The sequence below is a fragment of the Carettochelys insculpta genome, chromosome 12 (genome assembly GCF_033958435.1).
Source record: "Carettochelys insculpta isolate YL-2023 chromosome 12, ASM3395843v1, whole genome shotgun sequence".
Classification (NCBI taxonomy): Eukaryota; Metazoa; Chordata; order Testudines; family Carettochelyidae; genus Carettochelys; species Carettochelys insculpta.
In genome coordinates this window covers 37017431-37037876 of record NC_134148.1, presented here as the reverse complement: position 1 = coordinate 37037876, position 20446 = coordinate 37017431, and the positions used below count along the sequence as shown (strand labels likewise).

The 20446-nt window shown below is 48.3% G+C and overlaps 1 protein-coding gene across 1 annotated transcript in view; it reads left to right on the top strand.

Moving 5' to 3' along the window:
* The window catches only part of IGF1R (insulin like growth factor 1 receptor), a 274707-nt gene that overhangs the window by 249147 nt on the left and 5114 nt on the right, over positions 1–20446 (top strand). Inside the window, exons 19-20 of the mRNA XM_075006985.1 lie at positions 288–417; positions 11746–11880. Coding sequence (XP_074863086.1) covers positions 288–417; positions 11746–11880 — 265 coding nt within the window. The remainder of the gene's footprint in view (positions 1–287; positions 418–11745; positions 11881–20446) is intronic.

The window sequence follows — 20446 nt, the reverse complement described above, 5'->3', positions numbered from 1 at the left end:
CTCTGTACTAGGTGAGAACTGATGCAGTTCTGTGACCAGGTAAGTCAGCAGGAAGGTTCCCATTGGTTTCAGTGAGAGTAATAACAAGCCCTGCAAGACCAGGGGTGGGGGAGTGGGTGCGAGCCTGCACGTGCACGCTCAATATGTTTCTAAATAAAAATAAAACATATTGCTGTTTAATCAGAAATACTTAGTGCTGAAACAGGGATTTTTGGTTGGGCAGGTTCATTGGGACCTGTTAATTACTCTATCATGTGAACACATGCGTTTTATTCCCCGCTTTTCAGATTTTGGCATGACCAGAGATATCTACGAGACGGATTACTATCGGAAGGGAGGGAAAGGTTTACTCCCTGTGCGCTGGATGTCCCCAGAGTCACTGAAGGATGGAGTCTTCACAACGCATTCGGACGTCTGGTAACAAAACGGGGGATTTTAAAACCAGTTTAGATACTCTTTTGCCCTCTGTCAGTGGTTGTGTTTTTTTTTTTTAATGGCTAAAAACTGAATATCTAATATCTGCTAAGTCTTCAAAGGCTCTGCTTTTGTTTTTCCTCTTTTACTGAAGTGTAAGTCACTCAACTTTATTGCAGATTGTTCGTCAGAAATCCTTTATATGCCATATGCCATTCTCAGGTGCATGCATGGTTCCCATTAGCATCCTTTGGGGGCTAAAGGTGTCTGCTTGAGATGGAAGTTTAAAATCAGAGTTTGGAGAGGATTTGTGCTTCTTTTAGGGATAAGGTGTCAACCATTTGTGGCAAAAATCTGTGGCCTGTTGGTGACACTTATCCAGAAAAGCAGCTGGCCATTCCAGCCCTCTTCCTCTGAGAAAAGCATTGAAAGGGGTCAAATATACACAGATTCATACCTTCGACCTGATGCTTACAAAATTCTACTGTGTATGTAACTGTTTTCTTCCATAAGAAGTACAGAGAACTAGAATGCATTGGCTTTTATTTTTTGTATTGTTTCCCACCTCCACCTCCCAGTTTTGCACACTTTCTCTTTGATACTTAAAAAAAAATCTTTTAAAGAAAATATTGTATAATAGGCATTCCGATGAAGTTGTTAATAGGGCGGTGCAGGAAATATCAAAACATGCCTTTCGGGAGGGGGGACCCTCTGGAAAAAGCTTTTTTTTCTTTCTCCTCAAACCTTTGAGGATAGGTATCCAGCCTCTGAAAGTAAATGGAGGGCTTCGCAAAAGATCCATGTGAACAGGCAAACCTACCCTTTTAAGTCTGCCTTGGTTTCTCTGTCTTCCTAGCAAGCGCCTTTACTGCTGCTGGTGGGTTACTGAATGGGCAGTTGATTGCCTTCAAATGTCTGGAAGTCAGTTGAAAAATTATTTAAGATTATGATTTTTAGGCAGTGTGGCTATTTTGCCGTTGGTGGTTGGTAGTTCCTCACAGCCTCAACTATGAGTGAAAATTTCAAAATTGAAGAAAAGCAACGGTTTTTGTGGCATAGTTTGTAATTTCTTTGTCAGCTTATGAAATTGTGTATCAGAAATACTGAATCTGGCTGAATCCTCTACTGTATGGAAAAGCAGCCATTGTGGAACTTAAATTTTCCATTTTAGCCACGTGATGTTACTGTACATGCAGTGATAGTTGCATTCCTACAGCACCTTCCATTATAATTTAGGTACACAAACAGCACCACTGAAAACAGCCCCCCCAGGATAGAGGGTGACATTCAGTTAACATGACAAAGGAATGCATTGCAAGCAGTCGTACTCTTATTCATTTCCCCCTCCCCTCCCTCCCTGCCAACATATTTTGGGACCAGTGAAGGTCTCACAGAAGAAAGCACTTCAGTGTAATATACCATCTGAATAACCTCAGCACGCACAACCATCTTGAATTGAATGGGGGCAGGGGGAAGACAGCTCACTAGTTAAAGCATTGGCCTTGTTAACCAGGGTTGTGAGTTCGGCCCTTGGGGGGGCCTTTCAAGGGTCTGGGGCAGGTTAGGTTTAAAAAAAAAAAAATCTGTTAGGGATGGTGCTAGGTCATGCTGTGAATGCAGGAGACTTAACTCAATGGCCTCTCGAGGTCCCTTCCAGTTCTGTGAGATGTATGATATGAACTAGTCTACACTGAAGAACAGAGCAGCTCCTCTGCCTCCAGTCCGGTGCCTCCTGCTCGCCAGCGAACAGCTGTTTTGCAGTGCTCGGGGGGGGGGGGGGAGTAGGGACAGGGGAGGATGGAGGAGGAGGGGCAGGGCCTTGGGATGGCAGGGATGGAGATGGGCTGGGGATTTGGGAAAAGGGGGGTGGAGTGGGAGCAGGGGCCTGAAATAGTGGGGTTGAGCAGGAGTAGGGGCTTTGAGGTGTACAGGGTTGAGTGCACGCAGGCATACACAGCTAGAGAGCAAGTGGGTGCCTGTGAGCTGAACTACACTAGTGCTCCAGTACACACAAACGTTGGTTTCTCTGAGGTGTGTTGTTTGACACATACCAGTGTCTTTAGAATTCTGAAAGTTTTATGAGCTTTCAAGCACCTTAATACCAAAACAACTTGCTGATACTCAGTGGTGGTTGAGGCATACAGGTTGAGCCTCTCTAATCTGGCACTCTCTTGCCTGGCAACACCCATAATCCAGAAAGATTTTAGTTAGCTGGATGACCACTTTTGGGCGTGGCCAGGTTTCCGTGTTCCCATAAAGTTTGTTTACAGCCACTAGTCCTGGCTCTCAGTGTTCTGTGATGTTGCTTAGCTGTAATTTACGCCTAAGCATCGTCTAAGAGCCCAGTAAACAGTGGAAGCATTCGTAATGCTGGTAGACGATATTGGCCTCCTGTGGTCCAGCAAATTCTCCCTCTCATCCAGCACCCATCAGGTCCCGAGGGTGCCAGACTACAGAGGTCCAACTTGTACTTAAAATACAGCTACTTCTGCCATTTAAACATCAGTGACATAAAACAAGTGTGTGATACTCTACACAGGGTAACATTGCAAGGAGCAAAGGGGGAATACACATCCGCATAGAACTATGTAATCCATTATTCAATCCAATGTTACTGCGCTTTGACGGTGGCACAACCATGTAATCCCAAAACTGGTACCTTAGCAGCGACTGCGAAAGGAGCGGGGGAAAAAGCAAATCACCAAATACAAACTGGAAAACACACACCTAAAACAGATGGTTTCTTTGGCAAAAGACTTCTGCTTGTAAAAAGAGAAATTTCTTCTTCGAGTGTCCCCGTGGGTGCTCCACAATAGGTGTCGGGCTTGCCCGGCGCCGCAGATCGGATCTTCCAAGCAGTTTCTGCCGGACCGCGCATGCGCCGGTGCGCGCCGCTCCCTTGCGCACTCCTGGCCATGTGCGCAATCCGGTCCCCGCCAGTTCCTCTTAACCGCCGTCGGCTGCAGACGGAATCCGAACTAGGCTAAGGCCAAGTAGCATATTCAATGACTTTAACTGTTTTTCTTTAAAGTTTTTCAAGTACTTAGGCTACTGCAAGTTAGCCGGTTGTTCTTTTTCAAAAAAACAAAACAAAACAAAACAAAACAACAAACTACAAGCGGGACAGCTTCAATCCAGTCCCAGTAACAAGCGCCGGAGGCCAGGAGGGACCCTCCGGGGCCCATAAAAGGAAAGCTGCCTCCCTCACCCCATCAGCGCAAAAACGGAGGAAAGCCTCCCCAGCCCGATCCCTGCCGGCAGCAACAGTGAGCGGGACGGGAGGAGCGAGCAGCCCCCAGCCGCAGCAACAGCTGATCGGCAGCGGCACGGAGAGCCACGTGGAAGCGGCTCAGCCTCCGATAATCAGCCAGCCGCCCCGCACTGCAGGCAGGGCAGCGGCTTAAAACTGCTTTTCATAAGGCCCTCCAGCCAGACGTGCCGGAGCGGCCGCAGCAGGAGGGACCCTCCGGGGCCCATAAAAGGAAAGCTGCCTCCCTCACCCCATCAGCGCAAAAACGGAGGAAAGCCTCCCCAGCCTGATCCCTGCCGGCAGCAACAGCGAGCGGGACGGGAGGAGCGAGCAGCCCCCAGCTGCAGCAACAGCTGATTGGCGGCGGCACGGAGAGCCACGTGGAAGCGGCTCAGCCTCCGATAATCAGCCAGCCGCCCCGCACCGCAGGCAGGGCGGCGGCTAAACAAGCGCCGGTACCGGCGGCACCGCAGGCAGCGGCACCGACCCCCGGGGAACCGGCGGTGCAGAGCATGCAGGCACGCAGCCTGCAGGCACCGAAGGACGCCGCACGTGCGGCACCGCCTTCGAGCGTGCCTAGCACGGTGCGGACGGGGCCGGGATCCCCTGTGCGTCAGGGGGCGGAGTTACCTCCTCCAGGGAGGGGGAAGGCTGCACACAAGAGGAGGCATTGCAGCCCCTCTCCGGACAGGGCTGTGGAGTTGCTTTCTCACAGCCCTCCGCTTATGTTGCAGACTCCAACCAGAAGGCAGGGGTCCCCCCCTAGCCTACCCGGAGCCCCCTTCTCCATTTTTGCAACCAGCCTCACCCTGGCTGGGGCCACCTTCACCCTTCCTGGGGTTTGAACCGCTGGACTATTATGCAAAATCGCTCTCTCCAGTGTCTCGACGATCTCCCTCCCCCAGACGCAGAGGGTATGCACCAAGGGAGTGGTCTAGGTCACCTTCCCAAGAACAGTGCCTATACTGCCATGGTCGCCCCTACCACGCGGGGCATAGACACCATCGGCAATCTACTAGGGGAAGATCCCCACAGACGATCTCGTACCCCCGAGGGCAATTGCGACCGGGGACAGAGACTCAAGCATCTCAGGGGGGACTGGTTATGGAACCCCGAGATTTTCCCTCGCAAACCTCTAGCGAGAGGGTGCACCATCACCAGCAGGAACCGGAAGGGTCCAGAGAGACGTACCCCAGCGGTTCCTCGCTCTCCTCCCCGGACGAGGCTACGGCCCCGGGGGACGTCCATCCTCCGGATGATCTCAAACAGTTTCAAGAGCTGTTTAAGGGGGTGGCCTTCACGCAAGGCATCCAGACAGCATAGGTGCAAGAGAAACACCATAAGCTCCTCAAAAATTTGAGACCTCCGGCCTCCTCCAGAGTAGCAATACCGCTTGATGAAGCGATCTTAGAGTCCGCCACTACAATATGGCAGACCCCTGCGACTATTCCGCCTGTCCAAAACAGAGCGGATAAGAAATACTTCGTGCCAGCGAAGGGCATGGAGTTCCTGTTCAGCCACCCACAGCCAAATTCCTTGGTGGTGGAGTCGTCACAACAAAGACCAAAGACATCTCAATTCAGGACAGGGGGAACAGACAAAGATGCCAAGAAGCTAGAGCTGTTCAGCAGAAAGGTCTACTCCTCCTCCACTCTAATGTTGCGAATGGCAAATTACGCAGCGCACTTAGCGAACCATAATTTTGTCAACTATTCCAGGTTAACCTCCCTCATGGACTCGCTTCCAGAGGACAAAAAGCCGGTGCTCAAGGCCATAGTGCAAGAAGGCTATGCGGCCTCGAGGACGGGAGTTCAGATCGCCCTGGACGTTGCGGACACAGCAGCACGTTCCACAGCAATGGCAGTGGTGATGCGAAGGGAGTCCTGGCTCCAGACTTCGGGTATACCAAGGGATCTGCAGGCGAAGATAGTTGATCATCCCTTCGACTCGCAGAAGCTGTTTGCTGAATCAACTAACTCGGTCCTTCATTCCAGTAAAAATTCAAGAGCCACACTCAGGACCCTGGGGATTTACACCCCTCCATACACAAAGAAAAGGTACTACCCTCAACAAAGACGGTACCAGTACCAGCAACAGCGCCCCCAGTACCACAGGGGTTACGAGCAAGGGCGACATCAACAGCACCAGCAGTACAGAACTCCCAGGCGACATTCACAACAGAGCCGTGCGTCCTCGGGGCGGGGCCAAAGGTCACAAGTTTGACCACAATCGCCTCCATCCTTACAGCACTGGACAATGGAGACTGGTTCGCAGCCCTCGATTTACAAGACGCGTACTTCCACATAACTATCCATCCGGCTCACCGGCGATTCCTCCGGTTCATGGTAGGCAACGAACACTTGCAGTACAAGGTCCTACCGTTTGGCCTCTCCTCGGCCCCCAGAGTCTTCACCAAGACCTTGGCAGTGGTGTCAGCCTACCTGCACAGACGGGGTATTTATTTTCCCGTATCTGGACGACTGCCTGCTCAAAGGGGCCTCGAAGCGGGAGGTTCTGCGCATGATACGCGTCACAGCAAACACGTTCTCTTCACTCGGCCTGGTTATCAATCTGGCAAAATCAAAAATACACCCCACACAGGACATACAGTTCATAGGGGCTCGTATAAACTCGGTTACAGCGAGAGTATATCTACCAGAGGCTCGCTTTCGGGCCATCGGTTCCCTCGTGCAGGTCATCACCTTCAGCCCTACGGTGCCGGTCTTGACGTGCTTGCAGCTGCTGGGCCACATGGCAGCGGCGACGTTCGTAGTACAGAACTCCAGGTTACACATGCGCAGCATGCAGCACTGGCTGGCGAGTGTATACAAACCGGCAGTACACACCGTTCACAGGGTGGTGTCGCCCACAGCCGGGGTGCGCAAATCCCTGCAATGGTGGGTAAACCCCAGGAACCTGCTAACAGGGGTACCCTTCCACCAGCCGCAAATATCGGTTTTTCTCACTACAGATGCCTCCCTCATAGGGTGGGGAGCGCACATGGGCGAAGAGGTGACTCAAGGACTGTGGTCACCCGCGGAACAGTCACTACACATAAATATACTGGAGCTCAGAGCAGTGTTCAACGCCTGCAGACACTTTCGAGACCACATACAAGGCAAAGTCGTCGGGATCAGTACAGACAATACCTCCACCATGTTTTATATAAACAGGCAAGGAGGAGCTCGATCCCGTGCCTTATGCGTGGAAGCAATCCGCTTATGGAACTGGTGCATCGCCAACAATATAATCTTGAAAGCCTCATACTTGCCGGGTGCGCACAATGTGAAGGCAGACCAGCTGAGCAGGCGTTTTGCACTCACACACGAGTGGCAGATCCGTCCCGATCTGCTACGGCCGATATTTCCACGCATGGGGTTTTCCCCAAATAGATCTGTTTGCCACTCAGCACAACAAGAAGTGCCCACGATTCTGCTCCAGGGCAGGACTGGGATGGGGGTCCCTGGGGGACGCGTTCGCGATCCCGTGGAGGGGCCCCCTGCTTTATGCGTTTCCTCCCACAGTGCTGATCCACAAAGTCTTGCAGAAAGCCAGGAGGGAAAGGGCCCGGATGATCCTGATAGTCCCAACGTGGGATCGACAACACTGGTTCCCCCTACTCCTGCGCATGTCGGACCGTCCACCGATGCCTCTTCCGGTGGCGCCGGATCTGCTCACGCTAGCCCAGGGGTCCGTAGTGCACCCGCACCCCCAAGGCCTGCGACTGCAAGCGTGGTTAATCCATGGCTCAGCTCCCTAGAGAGCACTTGCACAGTGGAAGTACAGCAGGTCCTAGAAAGTAGCAGGAGGACTTCCACCAGGAAGACCTACAAGCAAAAATGGACTCGCTTCACGGCTTGGTGTTCTACCAAACAGCTGGCCCCCCTTTCGGTGCCTATACCTACAATACTAGAGTATTTACTGGACCTCAAGAGAGGAGGACTCTCGCTATCCTCATTGAAGGTCCACCTTGCCGCCATCTAGGCGTTCAGACATGAGGAGGAAGGGCACACGGTGTTCGCCCACCCTATGGTTACCAGGTTACTCAAAGGGTTGGTAAACCTATACCCCCCTCGGAAACCGATTCCACCTTCGTGGAACTTGGACCTGGTGCTTACCACGCTAATGGGACCACTGTTCGAGCCCTTGGCCACGGTTCCCCTCCGCCTTCTTACAGTACAGACGACCGTTCTTCTTGCAATTACGTCAGCTTGTAGGGTGAGCGAGCTCGCGGCAGTCATGGCAACGCCACCCTGCACTGTGTTTTTCCAAGGAGGCGGTAACCATACGGCTGCATCCAGCCTTTGTTCCCAAAGTTTCTTCCGAGTTTCACATTAACGAACCTATTGTTCTACCCTCGTTTTATCCAAAGCCTCATAACTCCAACGAAGAGGCGCGCCTACACCTCCTGGACGTGAGGAGGGCGCTAGCCTTCTACGTAGACAGGACCACGTCCTTCCGGAAAACGGATAGACTCCTAGTCTCCCTCGCTCCCAAATCGAAAGGAGAAGGTCTCTCCTCGCAGAGAATCTCACAGCACATTGTATCCTGCATAAAAATGTGCTACGAGCTCAAAAAGGCTCCTTTATCGGCCACTCCCAGGGCTCATTCCACTAGGGCGGTGGCGGCATCAACAACCTTTTTCAAGGGCGTTGCGTTAAAAGACATTTGCAGAGCGGCGACCTGGTCATCCTACGACACCTTCGCCAAACATTGCGCCCTTCACAGGGTATTCCAAGAGGATACCTGTCTCTCTGCAGCGGTCCTCTCGGGGACAAGCTGCACATAATCCGATTACCCACCTCCTATCTTGGGTTACTGCTGGGTAGTCACCTATTGTGGAGCACCCACGGGGACACTCGAAGAAGAAAGAAAAGTTACTCACCATAGTAACGGTGGTTCTTCGAGATGTGTCCCCGTGGGTGCTCCACTACCCGCCCATCCTCCCCGCTTCGGATCTCTGTTAGTGTTTTGCAGGGGCACCCGAGGCGGTTGGTCGAGGAACTGGCGGGGACCGGATCGCGCACATGGCCAGGAGCGCGCAAGGTAGCGGCGTGCGCTGGCGCATGCGCGGTCCGGCAGAAACTGCTTGGAAGATCCGATCTGCGGCGCCGGGCAAGCCTGACACCTATTGTGGAGCACCCACGGGGACACATCTCGAAGAACCACCGTTACTACGGTGAGTAACTTTTCTTTTCATTTGCGTGTTACCATACGGCACTTAAAAGAGCTTCAGAGGTCACACGTATTCAGGCATGTTGCTCGTGTGATTGGGCATATATTGGGTATCCCTTCTTGTTCCACAAGCATGGAGAAATAGACGTGTGCTTTGCTTCTTTGGAAAGAATTTCTGGGAGCTAACTTCATGTACTTTTCTGTAACTCACTGTAGAAGGCACATGACAGATTTCAAGTGTGTAAATTATTGTCATAAGGAGGATGGAGGAAAAGTCTGGTCTCTTTAACCTCTGAGGATAGGATGAGAAGACATTGGGTTAAATCATAGTAAGAACGGTTTAAGAAAAACTTCCAAACTGTCAGGGTACTTAAGCACTGAAATAAATTGCCAAGGGAAGCCGTTGAATCTCCATCACTGGAGATTTTTAAGAGCAAATTAGATGGTCGGGGTGGACTAGATTGGGGGCACAAAACCTTTTTTGGGTCCCTCCCCTCATTTTTCTTGCAGACCAGCTGCAGTGCCCACAGGGGCCACGGCTAGTAGATTTTGTGGGCCTCCCTGGGCTCTGTGGTGGGGCCAAAGTGAGGGGTTCAGTGTAGGAGGGGGCTGTGGGAAGCAGGCTTGGGATGTGATGTCCGGACAGGAAGGAGAATGTTAGAGCAGGCTGAGGGTGAGCTATCTGAGTGGGAGGGAAGTGCAGGAGCGGGGCAGGGGGGACTGTTGGCCTGGGTAGGAGGGGGATGCAGGAACAGGCTTGGGGTGGGTGGCTGAGTGGGAGGGGGTTGCAGGAGCAGGCTGGTGATACAGGGTCTGGATGATGGAAAGGAGCTTACCTGGTGCAGCTTTCCGGGGCAGACATGACTCTGTGTCCCCTGTCACACCCAGGTGGCACCACCTCCCTCCTGCTGCTCTGTTTGGCAGCAATTCTGGCCAAGCAGAGCTGGTGGGGCCGGGGGGGGTGGGGGCGGGCAGGCAGGGAGAGACGCCTCTCCAGGCAGCGCTTCTCCACGTTCTGGGCACTGCTGTTCCCCCAGCCAGGGGGGAGAGAGCGGCAGCAGGCGCAGGTGGAGCTGCTTCCTTCTCTCCAACCTTTCCCACCAGGCAGAGTCCCTGGGCTGGATCCAAACCTGGCTTGCTTGTCTCTGGCCTGCAAGACTTGCAGCTCTAGATCTCCTACCCTACACGGGCTGGATGCTGGGGAGGGAAGTTGTGAGTCTTGGGTGCCCGATCCAGGCAAGTCACAGGCCGGATCCAGACCCATAGGGTCCCCGCTCCTAATACTTAGTTCTGCTCTGAGTGCAGGGGGCTGGGCTCGATGACCTCATGAGGACACATCCAGTCCTATGGTTCTGTGGCCTTTCTGAAATACTTCCTCTAGGATTATTCAATGTCTGATGTAGAACAATTGAAAAATTTTTCTAAACCTTCCTTTGCTGGTGTGCAAGTCACGACAGGAGGGAATGGTTGAATATGGGGAATAATACAGTGTGCTCCTGTATACAATGCATTCCAATAGACAGAGTGTATTTCAGACCCTACCATTCAATTACGTCTATCCAAAACGCTTCAATTCGAAATAGGTGAAGCCACACCTCACAAATATTGAAGCCAAGCTTACCATTATCACGAGCTTCTAAGTGTCTTGTTGTTTGCTATGTTTGTGGGTAAAACAGCCATTGCAGCCTGTTTTAAATAATGTATAGTGCAGACCAGATGCTATAAATTAAAGACCTTTTTATATCGGAAAAAGCACTTGATGCACGTTTTCTGGGTTCAAGGTTTTGAAGCTGTTTCATGTAAGCAACATTGCTCAGCAGTTTTGGGGGTGTTTGCCTTACTTTAAAAAAATGACAATACTGAGACTGCTTTTTTCTGCCTTTCTGGTAATACATTGTGACATCAGGATCTCTTAGAGGCTGTTTTTAGAAGCCAAATGTGAAAAGTGCAAATGGTCTGCTCTCAAGATTTATAAGTTGTTAGGTGAAATGGCAAACTGTAAATGTGTTTCTGGAAGATTTGAGGAGGCTGGGGTTTATTTTGATAATTCGCTTTTCTATTTTTAAATGCTGAGGAATGAGGTAACTAGTGAGAGCTTTTGTTGGGAAGCAAGGAGGGGCCTAAGATTTTAAAACTGATGCTCCTCACTCCTGAACTTGGAGAATGCTCCTGGGGAGTTGTGGGTGGGGTTCATTCTCCTTGCCATTTCCTCACATAACACTCCTACTGAGAAAGTTACTGTGTTGTCAGCTGGGTTGTGTCCACACTACATGTTTTTTTGACAACACTTTTTCTATGTCCCAAGGTCAAAATAAGTAAAGTCAAAAAGTCACATTCACATGGCCACAGCATTGCGAAACGGAGCATTCTCATTCACAGCCATAGTTCACAGCCACAACAGTGCAAAAGGAGCATACACATAACTGATAATAGCTGTGCTTTGTTCACATGCATTCATTTTCGACCTTAAAGGGGGTCGGGAGTTGATGAAAGTAATTTGCAGAGCTAGAGTTGTTGTTGCCAGGGGAAAGACCTTTTATCTTGACTCTTCCTTCATGGTCCCCATGTTTTGGAGCGGGGAAAAGTATTTTCAAGGAGGAAAAAAACCAACCCTGCGTGTGTAGATAAACCCTCAGAGTCAAAAACAGTGATGGCTTTTGTGACATGAAACATCTATGGAGCCCACCAAACTTATTAACTTTGGATTACCAAGTCATTATCTAACATCCATAACTCTTGGCTATCACCAGCTCAGACTTATAGTGGTTGACTTTGCAATAAATATTTTCTCACCCTATTACCAATACTGTGAGCAGTCAGGTTGATGGGGAAAACATCACACCATATTCGAACCCAAACTCTTAGCTTGTTTCCTTAACGTTTCTCAATTCGTAATTGTTTTCCAGGTCCTTTGGGGTTGTCCTTTGGGAAATTGCAACGTTAGCAGAGCAGCCATACCAAGGCATGTCCAATGAACAAGTTCTCCGCTTTGTGATGGAGGGAGGCTTGTTGGAGAAGCCGGACAACTGTCCTGATATGTTGTAAGTATCGCCTGCCATCTTTTTCACTTGGAGCTTGATTGTGGTGTGCTCCTCTGTCTGGTGTCGTCTTTAACTCTCAATGCTAAATTACCGAGGTAAATCTAGCTATTGCTACAGTGGAACATCAACATATAGATAATGTTTTAACAATATTGTTAAATAAAATAAATATGGATTTGAGTCTGTTGGCAGTTGGGAGACATGTCCATATGCTGGTGAGATGATGGCACTGTTTTTAAGTAATTGAGGTTGTGTGGGGTTAGGGAACTTTTTTTGGGTTGGGGGCCATTGACCCACAGAAAAATCAGTCGGGCTGCAAAATTAAGAGGCTTAAAAAAAAAAAACCCTCTAATGTGGCCCTAGACTGAGGCTAGTCAACTTTGCAGGGCCTCCTTAGGCTCTGATGTGGAGCCAAAAACTAGGGGTTCAGTGTATAGCAGACAGCTGCTGGGGCAGCGGGCTGGAGGCGATGTGGGGTCTGGGCGGGAGCTCCTGAGAGCAACATCATTTTGACCACCTCCACTGTCTCATGATGTTGCAGTGCTACATCTGTTTTGAACAAAGTATTTTTAACATGTCCCTTCTATATAACTTCTCTTCTCCTCTCTCTTCGCTCATCTAAATCCAAATAAGCAAATAAAAAGTTAATATGCAGGGTTGTTAAAATGCTGTAGCAGTGCTAGATTCGACTTGAACTGTCTCTGTGAACCAAACGTGCTTTAAAACAACTTTACTAGTAGCAAGAATCCCACATTAACTAAACTTAAGTTAAGCTGCTAAAACTCTTTGTTTTCTTTGCCAAGGAAATATAGATTGTGTGCAAGAAATATTTCTGTTTGGGGAGTTGATCAGAGTAGTCTTCAACTTTTCTGTTAGATTTAAAATTATGCTGTTGGAGATCAAAAGAGAACAGCGAGAGTTTGGGACAGCTGAAATAAATTTTGACTTAACCCTTGGGAATCCAAGCTTTCTAATTCAGCATGCAGCTAAAATAATGCAGTAATTCTTTTCTGCCCAGAGAAGCGCTGGACCCATTACCACAGTTGATAGCCCTCATTGCATTGAGGTCAGTGTTTTCTCCTCCCTTTCCTGTAAGCGTAAAGAGCGAGAAATTGCCAAACAGCTTTACTCATTCCTATTACCAGCATTTAATAATTGCAGCAGATCGTCTACAGCTATAACAGGCTTCAGCCCTTCACATTACATTGTTAAAATACTTCTGCAGGGTTTTGTGTACAGTAGTTTCAGTTGTTCAGACTTTTACTACTTTGATATGCTTCCCAAACTAGCTTTCTGGAAGGAAATGCCGTGTCTTGAGTTATTGAAATTTGTTGGAGGCCCACAGAAGGGATGCAATCACTTAAGGGCCTCAGCTGCTTGGGATTCTTCGGAAAAGAGCCTCTGGCTGGAGGACTTGCTTTGGTTTCAGATGACAGCCGGGGTTTTGTTGGAGGAGGTGGGCAGGCGGTGGGCGGTGGGAGGAGGAGGTCTGACTGCCATGTGACGCTCCCCTCTCCCTTCTGTGATTCTGTGGAGAATTTCTAGCAATCAGGGGCTTTGAAGTTAATGTTTGATATTACGAGAGTTAAACATTAGGAACAAGGCACTTGGAGGGACTGGGTAAGGTGATCTTGTTTCAGACAGCACTCGGAAGGCAAGTTGTTCAATGGGAATGAACTTGGCAAGGCATTTAGCTTTAGAAATTCCTCGTTAATCTGACATATGGATAAAAATCACAGAAGGGTTGGAAGGTACCATAAGAGGCCATCAGTTCTAACTGCTATTCTGTCTAATTTTCTCCATCGATGGCCAGAATAAATTTTATGTGCAGCAAGGCCTGTGCAGATGTTCACCACCACTAGAAACACAGGCAGTGGCCACTCTGAGCATTCTGCTCCTCAGCTGGACAGCACCTGAATTTCTCCTGGGTGGCTGCCCAAGTGCTCAGCTTAGCAGGGAACACTGCTTCTGCCCCTAGGTGTGTTCCCTCAACCTCCCAGCATGAGGAGGCAGGCTTAAATATACCAAGACCATCTGCCAGTTTCACCCCTGCAGTCAGTGCTTTGCTTGTGCAGGGCTGTCTCTAGACAGGGAGAATTGGGGCAACCACACCGGGTGTTTCACGTGGTGGTGGGGGAGGGAGGCTCGCAAGCCATTGCACTAGCTGGCACAGTGGTCCCAGAGCTGACGTATTCATCCCTTCTGCCCCTCACCCCCAGGGATATCCCTGGCTGCATGTATCCACTTTCAGGGTCACGAGCTTGAAGAAGGGGAGGATTTACATACTATGCAGTAAAATTAGCTTCTGAGTCAGTGTACTGCAGTGCAGGGCTAATTCATGGTGACCAGAGAGAGAGGAGGGGAGGCAGTCATTTGCTGGCTCAAGTGAAGCAGCGATGGACAACCCAGGCTAGTGAGTGGGCCACGTGGGTGGCCCTCCATCACCTCAGTGGGCCGCAAGATTGTTGTAACCAAGACAGTCTCCCAAGATAGGGTCTGCGCTTGGGTACCATAGGGGTCTGCTGATTGGCCCATAGCAGCACTTTGATTGGATGCAAAGGAAATGCACAGCTCACTCGTTGTGCGCAGTCAGCGCGCACCTCACTTCCGGTGCCCTGGCTGTATGTGCCTGTCACTTAAGTAATACCGCTAGGAGAAAAAAAAAAACCATGCCAAGAGAAACCAGCAGGATCTGTCAATCCTGCATAATGGCAACAGTAAACAAAAATGTCTTGAGGGCCCCACCCAGCCCCGAGGGCCCCACCCTGCGCCAAGGGCCCACAGGTTGCCCGCCACAGCTCCAGAGTTAACACCCCAAATGTGGGCAATTAGGAATCCACTTCAAAATTTCAGGAGCTAGTTCCTGAATCTATCACAGGTTACACCGGACTCTGAATCTGAATACTCCCGACAGAGGTGGCTTCTGAGTTTGAATCTCCTCTCCTGAACTGTTTCAGGGTCATGGCTAGGTGTGTTGGGGAAATCTGTTCTGCTCCCCGAGGTCCCCCATCTCCGCTGACACCTCCTTCTCCAGGGGGAGAGGGAAGTAGCGTCAATATGCCAGTTCTCCCCCCCTCCCTTCCACTGGCAGGAAGGATGGGTGAGTGATGCCTCGTAGATGGGATTGTGTGTAAAGTGCCTCGTCATTTTCTGAAATGCAGAACATTGAAAGTGCTTCCACATTTAGCAACTGCAGTGACTTGCCCCTCCCTCCCTCCCTTGCAGCTTGTCTTGTTTTTACGTTCAACAGACCCTTGAATCCAAATGAAAGCACTTGAGATGTACCCTACCCCCACCCACCCACAGAGACATTTGCTCTCTTTGGTGCTGACAATTCTTGGCTGAGCCATTTCTGGACATGTCCCCCATTCCCCACACTGCAGTAAAGTAGCATCACCAGCAATGTCCCAGTGACCACAGCCTGGGCTGATGAATGGGGAGAAAAGAGAGGACAATGGTACATCCACCCTGATGCCAGGGGCTGCCTTAGGGCTTGTCTACATTTCCATGAAGATCCACCCAGTCAGGGTCAATCTTCTGGAGTTCAGTTTCACACATCTGGTAAAGAAATGCTCCTGTTGATCTTCCTTAGTGAAGACAGTCAAATAAGTCGATTTCCGTACATCAGTTCTAGCTATGCAGTTGTAGACCTCCCCTTAATGTTATAAATGGAGATATTTAAGAAGAGGTTGGATAGGTATCTAACAGGCATGATAAACATGGTGCTTGGTCCTGCCATGAGGACAAAGGACTGGACTTCATGACCTCCTGAGGTCCCTTTCAGTTTTAGAATTCTGTGATTTTTATAACATCTGTGTAAATAGAGTGACACGGGAATGGGTGCAGTTCCAGTGAATTTCATGTATGGTGAGCCAAATTTCTCTCAACGTGCCTGATCACAGTCAGTCTAGTTAATAAGCTTTCCTTCTGTATCACCAGGGGCACGTACAGAGGAGCAGTCAGTATCCAGAGATTTGTCTCCTCCCATTTTACCCTGCCCTGTATATCCTGTTTGTGGTTATCTGTGGGTGTGCCCGGAAGAAGAAAATCCCTTGAAAGTGCATCTCTGTGGGTTGCACTAGAGCAGAGATGTTCCTGGAAATCTGTGCCAGTCTCAATGCATATCTTATGTTTTCAGTAGGCAATTTCTGGCAAGCGATCTGTGAAGACCCATACCAGTTGCAGGGATTTCTGTTTTGGTGGCAGGAGTTAGGTGCTGTATTGTTTTTTCTCTATGGCTTTGATCTTTAAGACCGTAAGGTTTTTCTTTCAAAGCATTATGTTCCCTGGCACATCAGTCCCCCTGGGAATTGTAGAGTGCCTCCACCACAGCGGTGCATCAGCCTTTAATGTCGTCTGGCTGTAGATTGAAGGTATTTTAATATTCTGTTCAAGATGCCCAGGAAGGTGCTAAGTCATCCTGCTGCAGAAAAGTCAGTGTGCTGCTCGTGTTCAGCAGTAGTGTGTATGGTAAGGCTGGAAGGGGAGCTGGCGATCAGGTGGTATAACTACACCATGACGCGTACCCCAAGAGCCATGGAGCAGCTTCCTCCAAAGTTGTTTGTCTTGAACGCAGCTAAAAATAAAAGTGGCTGATGTCTGAGGAAGCAGCCTTAATTCTGACCCTGTGGCGTAAATTGGAGCACGAAGGTTCCCCCAAAAAGTTGGAGGGGGTAAAGTGCTACATTAAATGCTCATGTGTACAGTGTGTTACTGAAATGCTCAGGGCTGTTGTCAAATGCATTAATTTTTCTTGGGTCTTCTCTTGCTGCTACCCCCTCACAGGAACACGCAGAGCAACACGAGGCTTTGGTGGCTGTTATGCTTGTATATAGCTGTGCAATGCTAACCTCTAGCACCAGAGTCATTTACTTCTGGATGGATCAGGACGAAAGAATATGACATTTTGTTTTGCAGTGGGGTTTTAACCCTTGTGCTCTTTCAAAGGCAGACTTTGATGGGTGGTGTTAGGCAGTTGCACAGGCACTCAGAGGAGCGGAAGGTATTTGAGAAGGATCTAAGTGCCTAAGAAGGGACATTTTGTTGTTTGTGTATGAGGGTGCAGGAATATTTTGCATAATGTGCACATTTAACCGGCATGGGTGTTAAACAGTAGTAATCACCTAAGAGATGCATTGCTGCTTTTTTCTCCTCTTGACACGTAAATAGAATCTTATATACTACAGTTGAAACAGCCGCATACTGTGCATCAGATTTCGGCTGTACATCGAGTTTTATTACTGCTTAAGTCCGTAGATTGTGTGTTCCCATTGGGATTTTAAAAGTGAGCTTTTTGAAGCAGGAGGGAGAATTCTGTGTTGGAAGCAAGATTGTATGTAGCTTTGATTAACAGCCAGTTTAAACATCTCTTATTTTTTGCTTTGTCTGTGGTTATAGCTCATTTTAAAGCCAGCATCTTCCATGTCAGACTAATAAGAGGTCATAGAGGATGTAGTGGGCAGCAGGATTGTTACAGCCCTTGCTTGTCCTCCTAATTTCCTAACTGTTGTCAGACCCAGTAATAAGGAATCAAGTTTGATGCACGTTGCAAATATACATTGAGTTCATTTATTATTGTCTCTATTAGCCTCTCAAAATACTAAAAAGGAATGCAACTTTTCGAGGAGTTTATCTATTTAATGCCCAAGTGCAGAAAGCACAATGACTTTGCTGCATTTCTGTGTAAGCAGAAAGTAGAAAATTCATTTCCAAGACACTGAATAGTCCACTGCTTAGCAATTGCTATCGCTTCCCAGACCTGACTTGCCATCCTTCAGAAACATGCATATTTAGAATAAAATTAGATTTGTACCATCCTTTAAATTCTTCCTGTTGTCTGCTGGAAAGTTTTCTTGTGGAGATACTGTAAACAAAGTCTCCAGTCCTACAGAGTGGAAAAGCCCCTTTCTTTTATGGGAAGTACTTTAAGGTTTTTGATTCTGGAATAGCTTAAAAGAAAAATCACATGTTCTTGTTTTGTGCTGATGTCACATGCATTACTCCACTGCTTGTGGTATATCCTTAGTGTTGCCTCTAAACTGCAAGGCTATGAGCCAGTGAATATCTAGTGTTCTTGGCCTTAGCTGATGTTTCTATTCAGGGACATGGCTGTCAGCTGGAGAGGAAACAGCAGTGAAGTAACATAAATGGATTTTATATATAATATATGTAATAGATTTTCTCTTCTTTCTCATTGTGGGGGGAAGTGAGAAGGGAGGACGCATTTTTGTAGGTTGATTGAAATCTAAGTATAAATTTTTTAATAAACATTTTAATATGTGTACACGTGTATTTGGGATGCAGGGACCAGCTGTTCAGGTAATTTTTTTTTCTGTGCTACAGATTGTTTTGCTAGTTTACTTTTAGTTTTTGCATGTTAAAGGGATAAGATCAGATAGTTGATTTTTATTCTTACTGATATCAAGTTGTACCCAAGCTAATATTAATAGAAGTGCATGTGTAGTAAAAGAAGCATTTCAGGGAAGAGATTTGTTTGGATTTAAATGTTCCCCCAAGCAATTTGCAACCCAAACATGGCAGCATACTATCTATCTTATCTGTTTCCTGTCTCCATATTATCAGTGCCTCCTACAAGAAGTAATAATAATTCTGTCTTCCTTGCTGACTAGAAGCAGATATATTGGGTGTTGGCTTTGTTCTGTTTTGGATGGGCATGCCCATGACTGTGAGGGTAATACATTGCAGAAAATCCTGGTGACGAGGGCATGAGAACTAGAAAGTGAAACCAGTGAGCCTGTTTTCCTTGCCTGCAGAATACATAGCAAAAAATAGAGTAAACAGTTTAAAGTAATTTGGATGTTGAAAACCCTTCCAGGGAGTTAATTGGTGTTATTGAGGTACAGGGGATTAAAGGGGCTTCAAGTCACCTTTGTACTGTTCCAATTCTGGGCTGCTCTGAGGAGGGAGAACATCCTGGCATAATTTCATCAAATCTAGGGGCTTTTCTAAATCAGGGGTGAGCACACTCTTTACATCAGGCCCCTGTTTCCATCTCTGCAGTTAGCAGCCCCAGCCTGCGTAATTCAAACAGGGAGTGGCATGAGCCGAGACACTGCTTCGTGCAGGTCCCGTTCACCAGGAATGGTCATCTTCAGCCAATGGATTTCTAAATGACAGGCACACGTCCACTCCTTTCTGCCTGCCACACCACACAGATGTACAAGATTGTATGGTTTTGGAGCCAGAACAGCATGTGTCTCTTTAACGTAAATACCTTACTCATGCCTACTGCACCTGATGCATCAGGCAAAAAACACATATTGAATGTTGTCCCCTTTACCCAGGATATTATTATGAGGTGTCAACTTTCTTCTGTATTTTATTTTTATTACTTTCCGGTGTGGCACTAATTTTGACAGCTGCTAAACTAATTTTCCAACATGTTAACAACTTTAAAAACAAAGAATCATCACAAAGGGCCATATCCTCCATTTCTTAGTACAGGCTACAGGCTTTGCCTCCTACATTTCAAAATGTAACAGACTAAGCTAGAAACCTACAAAGGGATGACAGATATACTAATAAAGACTGAAGGGTTGCAAAGTGAACATGCACACTGAGTGGCTCCCTTAACCCTTCTTGCTCCTACAGCTGCATGCAGGACTCCACCACTCATTGTGCCAGCTCTGTTCCCCTCTGTCCATCAGCACAGAGCTGGGCAAGCTGTCTTTGCTGCTTGCTGAAAATAGGAAGCGGCAGGAGGGCTCTCCCTCCTTCCCCCCTCCCACCAAGGGCATGAGCGAGTTGGGGGCTGAGAGCTCTGGGATCTGGGGGCAGGGAGGGGGTTGTAGTGTCTCCCTGTGGGGCTGCTGGCCCTGAAGCGGTATGAAGTCTGCAGCGGGAGGCTGGTGGCAAGTCTAGTAGAGCTTGGTCAGAACTGAACCCAGAGTCCCAATCTAATACCTTGTCCATAAGACAACTGTTGTAAAGAAGGAAAAATCTTATGGTTTATCAGATCACCTTTCTGGGAGCTGCTCTAGGAATTGTTTTCTGCTGTGTATTTTCTAGGATGTGTTCTAATGCTCTGTCCAGCCGTGATTGAAAGACTCAGATTTGATTCCAACTGCAGTCTTCATGTCAGCATAGTAGAAGTTAAACTTTGACTAGTTGCGTGTTTTTTCTGACTTTTTTTGCCATGTCTATTAATGTCAAGTTTGTGTATTTATTTTCCTTTTCTCCTACTGTTAACCTGCTTGTATATAGGAACAACAGGCATCCCTGCACCTGAGGGGGTGAGATACTGACTTGGGTTGTATTCAAAGTGCAGACAGAGCAGGGAGAAATATTCAACCGTGCAATGTCATGCATAGTGAAAGCAACATTTTGCATCAGTTACTGTCTCTTCTTGTGGTCTTGTTTTGCCAGTGGGATGCTGTCCTGGCTGATACAACCACTGCTGTATTCAAACAGGTGATCTGTAAAATAGTATTGCATTGCCAGCTAATAATATAAATCAACTGAGACTCTTAAAAAAATCTGGGCCACAACATTCCAATGTGTACAAGGTATTTAGGGTGATGAGAAAATACTGTTACAGGTAGTACCT